At 48.1% G+C, this 13,097-nt stretch overlaps 1 protein-coding gene across 2 annotated transcripts in view; it reads left to right on the top strand.

The window, feature by feature from the left end:
- The window catches only part of Zzef1 (zinc finger ZZ-type and EF-hand domain containing 1), a 122,973-nt gene extending 115,356 nt beyond the window's left edge, over positions 1 to 7,617 (top strand). For both annotated transcript variants that reach the window (XM_060387367.1, XM_060387366.1), the window contains exons 53-55: positions 2,954 to 3,107; positions 3,758 to 3,829; positions 5,208 to 7,617. In XM_060387367.1, the coding sequence (XP_060243350.1) occupies positions 2,954 to 3,107; positions 3,758 to 3,829; positions 5,208 to 5,288 (307 nt within the window). In that variant the 3' untranslated portion in view covers positions 5,289 to 7,617. The remainder of the gene's footprint in view (positions 1 to 2,953; positions 3,108 to 3,757; positions 3,830 to 5,207) is intronic.
- The last annotated feature ends 5,480 nt before the right edge of the window (positions 7,618 to 13,097 follow it).

Raw genomic sequence — 13,097 nt, 5'->3', positions numbered from 1 at the left:
ACTTAGGTTCAATTCCCAGTACCTGCATGGTGGTTCATTATCCATAATTCCAGTATTCCAGTACCAGGGGATCCAGTGCCTCCAGTGCCTTCTTCCCACCCCCAAGGACACCAAGTATGCACATAAGTGAACATACATACACACAGGCAAAACAATCACATGTAAAATAAAATGAATATAGCTAATAAAAATTTAAATGTAAGGTACACAGTAACTGAGGAGGACACCTGATGACCTCTGGCCTCCACATGCATACTCACAGTATTCATACATACATACATACATACATACATACATACACATAAATACATATGTAGACCACACACAAATACATACATACAAAGACATGAAAAAGTTCAGCCTGGTCTACGTAATGAATTCTAGGCCATCCGGGGCTATATAGTGAGACCCTGTCTCAAAAAAAAAAGAAAAGAAAAACAATTTTCTCTGCATCTCCATCACCCTGTATAACATTTGTTCCTTCTTGTTTCCACATTTCTGTAGACAATTCATATAGCATTTTGTTTGGTGTATTCCTAGGTATTCAATGGTTTTGATGCTTTTATAATTATTATTTTAAATTTTTGCTGGGTATGGTGGTAGATGCCTATAATCCCAGCACCCAGAAGTCTAAGGCATGTCCAAGGCCAGCCTGGGCTCTAGACTGTCTCAGAGAAAAGAAAGTGACTTTTGTTTTGCTGCTGTGCCAGTTTGGCCTGTTACCCTCCCATCCACCATCTGTTCAGAGTAAGTGTGTGGCCTAGGCAGCACTCGGTCATGGCATCATGATGGTGAGTGTTAGTTCTTCCTCTCCGTGCATAGGAGCAGGTTTTGGCCTTTCACTCTGGCAGAACTTCCTCTACGGTGTTGCATAGAAGTAGCAGTGTGGCCACAGCGTACAGTCCTCACCCCAGAGGATAGGGCTGGTGGCTCTGTCACAGCAGCCGTGTGTCCCACCCATACCCCCTTGTTCAAACTCCTAACTAGTAGGAGTTGCCTGAATTTTTAGGGTCTGCAGATAGAGACAAACAGTATGAGTCATTATGGGGTGATGATATTCGAAGTAAAAGTACTATGAAGTTGTTTTTGTTTTTTTTAATTAAAGGAATCTCAAGTCAGGAAGAGAGAGCGATGGTTCCCTGTCAGTCCCGAGGCTGGCAGCAGGGGAGGGTGCGAGAAGACCGGGTGTGCTTTTAGGACCATGTTCTCACATGCAGGCACTCTGTGTCACTTTGCTCCTGGATGGGATGCTGTCTAAGCACCATGTCACACTGACAAGGTCTTCGGGCTGACAGGCCTTTCTGGCTGTGGTGCAGATGGGCTTTCCACGGCTTGCTGGCTTCTGCCAGTCTTCTTCCATAAGGGACTCTCCCGCACTCCTGAGCTGGGGAGAACTCTCATTGTGCTTCCCACTGGTCCTTCGTTACCGGGGTGATGGCCTGTACTCCTTCCTGGAAGGAGACTTGATGGGTGTAAGGGTAGAAGAGATAATACCCCAGAATGCCTTGCCATACTGGCTCCTTTGAAAGTTAAAGATTTGCTGACCTGAGGGTGATGGAGGCCAGAGCAGAGGCCAGTCTCAGAGGAGGGCAGCCCTGCAGGTGCCTCTTGCCTCACTTTCCATTGCTCTCCTGAAAGCTAGCAATGAAACATGTTTGCAAGACTAGTTGAATTTACCTATCTGTTTACTTTATGAACATGTGCTCCTGTGGGAGAAATGACTGACTCTAAGACAACACTCAACAGGGAAGGTTCTTTTTCAAGTTATAAAAGAGAAAGGAAGTCATTACATATGTGTATGTATACACACGTGTGTGTGTATTCTCATGTGTGTATCCTGTAGTGAGCCCAGAGTATTGTTGACTTTCTCTTCTGAGGTGTTTTGAACTAAGATCACAGCCCCACCACTCTAGGGTTCTCTACACATAGGTCTGAGAAGGATTTCAGGCTCAGTAAGCTTGCAAGTGAATCCTCTCTCTCTCTCAAGACAGGGTTTCTCTGTGTAGCCCTGGCTGTCCAGAACGAACTCTGTAGACCAGGCTGTCCTTGAACTCAGAGATCCGCCTGCCTCTGCCTTCCAAGTGCTGGGATCAAAGGTGTGCGCCGCCAGCCACCACCACCACTGGTGCAAGTGTATTTTCTTTTTTATAACTGAATATCAAAATAATGTTTGTCTCCCCTGTCCATTCAGTAGTTCTTTTTTTTCCGTTTGTAAGTTTTATTTTATTTTATATGGGTGTGTCACACCTTGCTTTCCCACTTAAGGCAGCTCATACCTTCATCCCAGTGTTAGAGAAGCTGAGGTAAAAGGATTGTGATGACTTCAAGATAGCCTAGGCTACCTAGTGAAGCAAAAGAAAACACATTTGCCTGGAGGTTTTCCAATTGTCACCGGAGAGGACTTTATAGGGACCATTTTTTAAAAACACACAATGAGGAACAGCAAGCAGGCTCAGTGGGTTAAGATATACTGAGCCTGAGACTGACCTGAGTTCAATCCACAGAACCCACATGGTGGGAAGAGAAAGCCAAATCCCATCAGTTGCCCTTTGCTCACTGTGTGCATGCTGGGATACACACACATACTCTAAATACAGTAAGTGTATAAATGATAGATAGATAGCTAGATAGCTAGCTAGCTAGCTAGCTAGATAGATAGATAGATAGATAGATAAAAATGAATAAATAAATGGAAAAACAATTAAAAATGGAGTAATTTCTGTGAACATAGTTCAAGTTCTCTGGATTCCTTAGAATCATTTTTTGGGGTTTAGGCTCTGCCCCTTTCCTTTTTTGTTGATGACGACTGTGCAACCATTTTGGAGCTAAGTGGGGGTGGCTATTTTATGACGGGGTGGAAAAAGAAGAGCCTGACCTCCAGTTTCTTTCAGCTGTCCTACCTTGGGTGTCCTACTTTTCAGTAAACTGACCCCATGCTTGCTCCCCCCCCCAGTGACCTCTGTGACCTTGCACTCTTGAAGCCCCTGTGGCAGCTCTTTACCCACATGGAGTATGGCCTGTTTGAGGATGTGACACAGCCTGGCATCCTCCTGCCCCTGCACCGTGCCCTCACCGAGCTCTTCTTTGTCACCGAGAACCGTGCTCAGGTAAAGACGTGTCCACCTCTTGCCCTGAAGTCTGGCAGGAAGGATTGTGCCTATATGCTTTTACTCATTTTTACTCAAGGCAGGACTAGGGTTACACCCCAGCTCCCAAGCCCAGAGTGTTCAGGCTGCACAAGGAGGCAGGCCTGGGCTTACAGTCCATCATCCCTCCAACACATACCCATACCTCCAGCCCTGGGAAGAGAAAACTCCAGTCAACCTAGACTGCTTATTTTGTCAGGCCTATAGCCAAAGGGCATAGGGACTGTCTTGGACCAGCTCTTGACAACAGGGACTTATGGAAAAACAAACAGATAGGTTCCTCTTCCTCCTCTTCTTTCTTCACCTAGGCACAATAGACTCATTGAATTGCCACATGAAAGGGCCTTTCATTAATCCTTTTCCTGTCCTCCTCAGGGACACATGACAAGAGTCCCCTGCTTGGTCACCCTGTGGGCTTCAGAGATAGCTTTGAAACCAGGTGTCTGGTCCACCAGCTGGGCTTCTCTGTGGCTGCAGAGTGTAGAGTGCCATAGGTGCCTGGTGGTGAGGAGTGCTTACTCCCAGGAGGCCCCTCTTTGCTTTGTTTAGCTATTTGCTTTGTTTAGCCCTGCTGCCTTCCATCATTCAGGGAACCCCTGCTGTCTTCACAGGAGCTCGGCCTGCTGCAGGAGTATCTGCTGGCCTTAACCACCGAGGACCACCTTCTCCGATGTGCAGCACAGGTACCCCTGCCCCTGTCTCTAAAGAGCTAGCCCGCAGGCCATCTTCATGGGACAGATGACACCATCTCACTTGCCAGGACAGACGGAAAGGGTCCAGACCCTCCCAGAGTTTATGTGGAGCTCAGCTGCAATTCAGTCACTTCTTTCTGGCTCTCAGAGAGAGCAGGGAGCCCCACTTATCATTGTCACTCGTATTAAACTGCAGGGTCAGAAGACTGTAACAGGAATTTGTGTCCCTAAAACCAAAACAGCCAGTGCCTGCACTGGAGCTGGCTGACCCTGGAAGTCTGCGCAGATTTAGGTCTCAGATATTTTTGGATGCACTTTGCTTCCCTGGGAGGAAAAATCCTCTCCTGACAGCCATGCTTCTAGATGATAGCGGACACACGAAAGCTGTGTGTGTTCTATGCATCAGTGTACAGGATTGGAGAAGAGACTTAAGTGTCTAAATTAAAACAACATTTATGTGTCGATTCATTTTAAGACAGTAGTAAGCACATTTCATGTTAATGTGTTTTGGGGAAACTCTTTTCAAAACAAAATAATTTTGAGGAGGTTAGCCCTCTTTCCATTTTTGCAGACTTCTTTAATGTGTGGCCAAACAAAAGACAGTTGGGTTCTTGTGTCTGCCCTGTATTCATCCTGGAAAAGGAACTATACTGTATGTTCAGGAAACGGTGAAAGTAAAACCTGAACCTGTGACCTCTCCCCAAAGGCCCGGGCTCCTCAAGCCCCAGCCTGTGCTTTGAGAACCGGACTTGCTCTCAGTAGGTGCTATTGAGTTTTTGGCCTAACCCTAGAGGAGACAGACAGGGACCCCACAGCTCACAGACCTTTACTCAGGTAGGCGTCCACCTGAGATTCTTCCCAGAGCCCAGTGACTGCTCATAAATGGGGCGCCCCTGCCAAAGTGGGAAGAAAAAGCCACATGCGCCAGCTTCTGTGGCCCTGGCTCTCCTGACATGCTCTCAGAAGCTCCAGCTCTCTTTCCCATGGGCCCGACTGACCCTCCTGTTCCTCTCATGTGTGTCTAGTTCCCTTTCCCCTGTGGCCCTCCCCTTCACTGGTGTTCTGTCTCCACCATGTCCTAGGACATCCGCTTTCCCAGCACTGTCTCTGAGCTCCCCAGGGGAGCCCTTCTCCAGCACTGCCGGTTCACCTCGTGTGCGCTCTGTGCTTCTCTTCCATGCCTTTGTTGGCTTTCCTAGACTGCTGCCATGGCCAGCGGTTGGTTTTGTTTTCTTTCTTGCTCTACCTGTGAGCCTCTGGATGAGGCGAACTTCTGGCTCACCTCATCACCTTCCAGCTGAAAGACTTAGACCCAAGGGTGAGCAAGCCAATGGTCCCTGATGTTGGTGACTGCTCTTTCCCTCCACAGGCTCTGCAGAACATCGCTGCTATCAGCCTGGCCATCAACTACCCAAACAAGGCCACTTGCCTCTGGAATGTTGAGTGTTAGCCTCAGTGCGGCATGCGTGGATTTGATAATTTGTCTACAGGGGTCTGAGCAAGACCTCCAGCCTTGCTCAGGAAACCCCTGCAGCCTCTGCACCCAGCTCTCTTTGAGCCCACCTCCTCCTGTTCCCATTTGGATGCCAAGCAGTCGCCTGATCAGAAAAGGTCCACCATGCAGGCTCCACATATTCAAAAAAGCTCAGCAGTGCAGAGTAGCTCAGAAACGGCCAGCAAGAGGCCTTAAGAAAGTTATTCAGAGAACAGAGACCAGTCTCCTCCAGTGCTGCCCCAGGGGAGTCCCAGCACTGAAGACCTGGAAGCAGTCTTTGAAAGGATTCTGTCTCCACTGGGTTGGAACTGTCCAAGCTTGCAATCAGGGAAAGGCGTCATCCCCCAGAGCCATCTTTGCAGTGAGACTTGCAGCTTGCGGCAGCAGTAGCCCAGTTGGGAAACCAACCCACAACCGACATGAGCGCCTCCTAGCCGCCTCCAATTCCCAAGCGAGCTTCATGCCACAGGTCAGCTGGCCAACTACCCAGTGAGAGCGAGTGCCCCTGGGAACAGCCGACAGGCCCTGCTTGTCACCCCTGCAACAGTGCCCAGCACACGTCTGTGTTTCTTCACTTGTTTTAGTATGTTTTGCTTTCACCCTCATGTTTTTAGAAGAGAACCATACCAACTTCCTGAGAGGGCCCCTAGGGCCCCAATGTAAACTATTGTGTGTGGAAGTGACAGGAATGGAGGGACTCTTCAGCACCTGCTGTGCCAGCAGTGTCTTCAGAAGAGCCCTGTCCAGGAGTCAGGGCATGCCTGAGTATACTGCTCCAAGGCCATGGTGGTAGCACACCTACCCCTGTGGGCCCTTGCCTGGCTGTTTAGTCATCACCTGTTTAGCAATAACTTCATTAATTCTAGTGAACGCTTCTGCATTTTTCCCTGTATGGCTTCAGCATTGCCCTGAAGTGCTGATGATTTTCTTTCTATAGCCACAAAGCAGGAAGCTGGGTCGGCATCATGCCATAGACTTTGAGGAAGAAAGAATCCTGCGGTGCCTGCTGTTGAAGGGCAGGTGTCTAGGCCAGAGGCATGTCCCACCTCACAGGCCTAATGTAAAAAAAGGTTCCTCATAGCCAGAGCCACACTTGGCTGGCTTGCTTTGCCATGGTCCAGTATGCCCTTTGGCCTCCGAAGACCCTTCTGGGAGTAGGCAAGGGACTGGATTGGCAGCACCTGAGCCTGCAGGTCCGGGAGCATCTTTGTAAAGGTGCTATGCCTTTTGGCACCACTATCTACCCGGCCCTAGAATCAGGTCCTCTGATGAAGCCCAGCATACAGGAAAAGCGATCACAGAGTGGGAAGGGATGGGTTGCAAAAATGCAGGAAAAAATGGAGTGACCCATGGTCCACCCTAACAACAAAGGGTGTCTGGCCTAGTTCCCATGGTGTGGGACATGGTGCCAACCCATAGGAACCTCTTTTTCATCTTTTGCTCTTTGCCAAAGCACCTGCACTCTGCAAGCTGCCTAAGCCCCAGAGAAGGCCCCTATTGCATGCCGCTCCCTCCAAGAATGTGTCAGAGGAGAGTCAGAGCAAGTCTCAGTACGTGGTGAAGAGGCCTCATGGTGGCTCATGAAAGTAGGCAATTAGAAGATTGGGAGGAGATGGCACACTCACAGCCCTCCACGCCTCAGCTCTCCTCCCCCCTTCCATTAGGAAGAGCAATTGTAAATAAACGCTGGATTCCATAGCACCTCCTCACTCACTGCTTGCTGTCTTCCTCCCTGTGCCTCAGTTTGCACAGAACAAGCCTGAGTTTGCCCTTCACACGCCGCAGCTGCTCTCTCGACAGGGCCCCTGCTGACCTGGCCATCTGCAGCCCACTGCCTCTGCTTCTCTAGGCCACAGGGCGGCACTGCTGAGCCAGGCAAATGTCTCCTGACCCCAGCCCAGGCAGGAGGTCCCAAAGGATTTGCATCAAGGCTAACGTCCCCTTGACTCTTCTAAAGTGGCAAGACTGCCTGGACAGAGACAAAACTGACAGGAATAGGGGTCGTGGAAACATGTGCCTAATCTATAAAGAATTCTGTCCCAAATCATATATATTGTACAGACACTGTCTAATGAGAGGAGTGACTTATTTTCATCATCGTTTTTAATTTGTTTTCTTACAGGGTTACGATTTTGAATTTTTCTTATTTGGTTGAGAGAAATAATTTTGATTATATCAGCTGAGTGAGTTCAGCCTATAAAAAGGATGTTTTAAGTTGTGGATAAGATATGCAAATGAAGAGAAATATATTGTAAAAATTCTATATATAAAAAAAAATAGTACAGCTCTGTGTGAATTTCTCCCTTTTCCTTCCTTTCTCTGCTCTGTTTCCCCTGTGGAAGGACCTCATTGTCCATCCTAGGCTGGCCTGAAACCCACAGTCCCCTGCCCATGCCTCTGGCTGGCCCTTCAGTTTCTCATGAACTATACTTTGGAGTACTCTGCTCAGCTATACACATGGGATTTACAGAACCTTATTACTGTCTCCTTGTGGGAAGGAGTCTAGCAGATCCCGGAGGCCCCAGCCTCTGGTGCTTACACAGCAGGGAACCTTGCCCTCCACTGTGCCCAGGGTCCAGGGATTCGCCCCAGTCACCGCTTCTATGCAGTATGTCTCAGGTTAGGCACAGAAAATGTCCCCAATTTATGCCTCTTCAGCTACATATCCCAGCACCACCTGCCGTCTTTGAGCCAACTGTAGCTCACAGGCCTGCTGCTATCCTGGGACAGTTTGCTCCTGCTGGCCTCAGCCAACTCATCTGAAGCTGACACTTGCTCCAGGGGTCTGTGAGTTCCCATGTTCCATGCTGCACCCACTTTCCTGGGCTCTGAGCCGTCTTGCAAGGAGGAACTTGCCTTCTTAGTGGGGTCAGGACCTAATCCACCTTTGAGGCCCAAAGTCTACACAACTCCCCCAAACCTAAGACTCTGGGGAGCCCACGCAGAGGCTTTCAGTGGTGAGACCAGTGAGAAGCCTGAGATAGCATGATGCTCAGGGCAGCCTGGACATCCAGGGCTCTGTCTCTCCTGCTAGGGCTAATAAATCTTATTTTCCTCACCTTGACTTGTCTGAGAATCGTGGAGCCTAATTCTGAAAGTGAGGCTCCCAGCCTAAGCTGCTGCAGTGCCACTGAGTCAGCAGGTCCCAGCTGCGCTAGGCATCTCCAACCCAGGCCTTCTGGAACTGACAAGAAAGGTGGAGCCCCAGCAAATGAGCCTCCGGTGTGCATGTCAGTGCTGGATCCCATGGCACGGGAGGAGACGGAGAGCTGTCAGGGTTCAGCCCCAGTGCCAGGCCCACACCCCAATTGTCCGAGCACGCCAACCAGGTGTTGACACTACATGGAACCTACCTGGCGGAAAACCAGACTTAGCCTGAGCCCACACCGGCATGTGATCCTGAGCACCTGTGTGGTTCTGTGCTCTAGCGCCTGCCGTCTCCTGCCCACTCCCTCCTTCCTCTTCAGAATCCACATCTCTCTTTCAGTATCCATGCTCTTGACTGTTTTTACATTATCTGTGCATGTGGGGGTGTGTGCACATGTGTAGAGGTCAGAGGACAATCAGCAGGAGTCAGTGCCTACTCTGTGGTTTTCATCAGTATTGGCAGCAATCGCCAAAGCCTGCTGAGCCATCTCACCTGCCCCAGAATCCACTCTGTTTGTGGTGACGACTGTAGATTTTTCAATCTCAAGAAAACTGTGTCTTTTTACTGGTTCACGGGTGGCGCCCTCCTTAGGTACTCTCTGAGCAATCGAATTTCTGTTTATAGGATGTTTCCTGTCTCCTCTTGGAATAAGGTTGCCCATGAGCCGTTTGCTGCCACACAGACACTGATGGCCTGCTAGAGGCGTAGGGCAATGGCACTCAACCTGTGGGTTGTGACCCTGTTGGACGTCAAATGACCCTTTCACAGGGATCACCTATCAGATAACCTGCCTACCAGATGTTTACATTACAGTTCATAACAGGAAAATTGCATTTCTGCAGTAGCAATGAGAATAAAGTTATGGTCGGGGTCACACAACATGAGGGACTATATTAAAGGGTTGCAGCATTAGGAAGGCTGAGAACACTGTGCTCTTGCTCCCATTGAGCTGACAAAGCACAGAATTTGGGGACCCCACTTTAGTCTGCTGCCATTGGGTGAAGAGCGGGTGGCTGGAGAGCCAGCACCCGGCTGCTAACGTGGATGAGCGGGGTTCTAACTGCAGCGTCTGAGGCCCCTGGGAGTTTGGAGGAGGTGCATAAGAGTGCCTATGCTTGGCTGCTCTCCTCTCACTTGCAAATGAAAACATTTTCTGGCCCAACTTTAGGCAACAGTTTGGTACCGGTGGGTTGAAATAAGGTGATAGCCCGTTTGTCACATTAATATCAAAATACACTGTCTGAAAAAATTAAATAAATTTCAAAAAAAAAATTGTTCCAGGAATAATTACGACTATCTAAATAATCCTATTAAAATAGATATTTTTCTTTAAAAAAAAAAAAAGAAAGAAAGAAAATGGTTCCACTACTGAAGTTTTTCAAGCCCTCAAGAATTTAGGGGCCACTGAGATGGCTTAAATGGTGAAGAAGCTTGCAGCCTAATGGCCTGACTTTGAACCCAGGAAGAGAATAGAATGGAGTCTTAAAAGTTGTCTTCTGGAGCTGGGGAGATGGCTCAGAGATTAAGAGCACTGGCTGCTCCTCTAAAGGTCCTGAGTTCAATTCCCAGCAACCACATGGTGGCTCACAACCACTTATAGTGAGATCTGGTGCCCTCTTCTGGCATGCAGGCACACATGCAGGCAGAACACTGTATACATAATAAATAAATAAATCTTAAAAAATAAAGTTGTCTTCTATCATCATACAAATATACAAAATAGATGATAAATATATAGAGAGACAGATGATAGATATATAGAGAGAGATGACAGAGATAGAGAGGTAGAGGTAATTTTTAGAATATCAAGAATGTATAGGAAGAAACTATGTAAACATTTCCTGAAGTAGAAAGACCACTGACAGGGTCCAGTGGAGCCCCTGGCAACCATCAGCAAATTTTCCTTTCTAGGGATTCTTGGCTATTGTAGCTTCCCTCAGCTCAAAAGGAGGTAAGCCTAAATTTGGAGGCACTGCTCCAGAATTCAGTGAGGTTTCTCCAGTCTTAAGTTAAACTCCAAACTAAATTTGTTTGCGTGTGTGCGCACATGTATGCACACGAGCATGCCACACTGAATTTGTGGAGGTCATAGGACAACTTAAAAGAATCAGTTCTCCCTCACCGTGTGGGTCCCAGAAAGTGAACTCAGATCCATAGGCTTGACAGTGAGTGCCTTTACATGCTGAGCTGTCTTGCTGGCCCCAAACAAACTAAATTTAAAGGAGAATTCAGCAGCTTACAAAACTGAAAAGCCTAAGGGTTGCATCTGACTCTGGGCAAAGACAAAGTCTGAGGCCTGAAGATGTAGGTGTTGTCTCTCTTCGCCCTCCCCTCTCCTGTTCTTCCTGGATTTTTACTCCCAGGGCAGTTCCCCACTTCCTGCGGAGAGCCTCCTTCTGCCTCTCCATGGGAGGCTTCCTGAGCTGGCAGCCACAATTCCTTCATAAAGGACACCCATGTCCTTATGGGTGGTCATCTCAGAACTGCTGAGCAATGTGCATCCATGACAACTGGGCAGCTGCCATGCTTGGGAAAACCCGACATAGCCACTGCGAATCCTGTCAACACCGCTGCTCAGCCACTGCATCAGGTGAGACACCCTAAAATATGGCGGGAAGGACTACTCATTGGGACAGAAATTCACAGCAGAAGTGAAGAGACAGCGAACTAAAATCCCTTTTCCATTTTAATTTTTAAAACTGACACAGTACTACAGATTCACAGAGCCTCACACGCACTAAATAATCACCCAACCTCTGAGCTTTGTATGTTTTTAATTTTAAGGTCTAAGTTCTTCAGGATGGCCTTGAGCTTGCCATCTTCCTTCCTGCTTCAGCCTCCCAAGTAGTGAAGATTATTGCAGTCCTGCCCTCCAAGTACTGCTTACCACTTCATTATGTTAGGAACATATGGAAACCCCTGTAGTGAGTGCCCCTCGGGTGGAGCATTTGCTTAGCAAGTGCGTTATCCAGGACCTCCTTAAAAAACTGGCTCCTACGAGCTGCCTTGAAGCAGCTGTCAGCCACTGCTACTCCTTACTAGTTAACTAGCTTTTCCTTCTGCACACTTTCACCTCTTCATCTGGTGACAACTCTTTTCAACTCAGCCTTTCCGGACTTAAAAATACATATATTTTAATTTTATGTGCCTGTATGTATGTGTACCACATGCATGCAGTGCCTGAAGAGAGCATCAGATTCCCTAGAACTGGAGTTGCAGAGCTTTTAGCCATCATATGGGCACTCGTGGCCCTCCACAGGGGCAGCCAGCGCTCCACCACACCCAACTTGATCTGCTTCCTTCAGCTTAGCCTCAACTCCTGAAGTTCCCACTGCACCCCAAAACATTGCCATCAGCTGGGAGCCAAGCCTGTGGGGGAGATTCCATACTCTAACCAAAGGCTCATCTCTAAGACTCCCCTAAGTCTCAACAGTCTTGCTCAAAAACCCAAGTCTAAAGCATCTTCAAAGATTAGAGACAAAGCCTTAGCTGTGAGCCCCTACAAAATTGAAACACCAAATTACATACTTCCAATATCCAGTAACACAGTTTATTCCCATTCCAGAAGGAAGGGGGTCGGCTGTAGAAAGGCGGAGTGGACCAGAGGAAGACGGAAACCCAGCAGGACAAACATTAAATCCTGTACCTCTGGCATCTGGAGCATGTGACAAGATGATGTGGGCCCCAAAGTGCTCAGGCAGTGTTGCTACTGTGGCCGTGCTGGCTTTATGTAGCACGTGTGGCCTCTCCTGGACGGGCTCTGCTCACTGCTTGCAGCTTTCCTTGGCAGAGGTTTGGTGTTCCCAGCATCCTCAGCTTCCTGAGGTCTCTGATGCAGTGTAGGCTTCACTCTCACAGCTTCACAGAGTTCTTCCCAAGGCTGTGACAGGAGGTCTGATCCTGGAGCACAGCACTGAGTCTCACCAGATTTCTTTTGGAATCTGGGCCCATAACATTTATATTCTGTGTCCCTACAAAAACCAGTCATGCAGAGGACATCAGGGCCTGCCATCAACTTGAGCAGTAGCCAGGCCCTCCAGATGGAAGACACTGTGGCCTCTGATTGCCTGAACGGCTCAACAGAGAAACACTTCCTTGGGTGACCCCCACAAGTGCTCTTCTCAAAGGTTTCTGAGTGATTTTACTTCAGCATCTTTGAAGCTGTGATGGATGTGTCTGGTTCATTCTTAAGGTGCCTCAAGGAGCATGTGGTCCAGGCACAAAGTACTTGTTGGGTTTTTTGGTTTATTTGTTTTTGTTTTGTTTTGTTTTGTTTTAATCCCTTTACCCATGTCTTCCCTGGGGTAACTTTAACATACAGCTTTTCTGATAAAATTTTAAGTTTTTCAAATCTTTTTTCCACTTTGCTTTTTCACTCTTGATGCTTTTTTCTTTTTTTAAGATTTATTTATTTATTTATTATTTTTACAGTATTCTGCCTACAGACCAGAGAGGGCACCAGATCTCACTGTAGATGGTTATGAGCCACCATGTGGCTGGAATTGAACTCAGAACCTTTGGAGGAACAGCAGTGAGTGCTCTTAACCTCTGAGCCACCTCTCCAGCCCTCACTCTTGATTCTTAATATGAACCTGACTAAAAGCAGCTAGCAACAG

This window comes from Meriones unguiculatus, chromosome 7, assembly GCF_030254825.1.
Source record: "Meriones unguiculatus strain TT.TT164.6M chromosome 7, Bangor_MerUng_6.1, whole genome shotgun sequence".
Taxonomy (NCBI): domain Eukaryota; kingdom Metazoa; phylum Chordata; class Mammalia; order Rodentia; family Muridae; genus Meriones; species Meriones unguiculatus.
The sequence above is the reverse complement of the archived record's forward strand: the minus strand, read 5'-3'. Positions and strand labels throughout refer to the sequence as shown.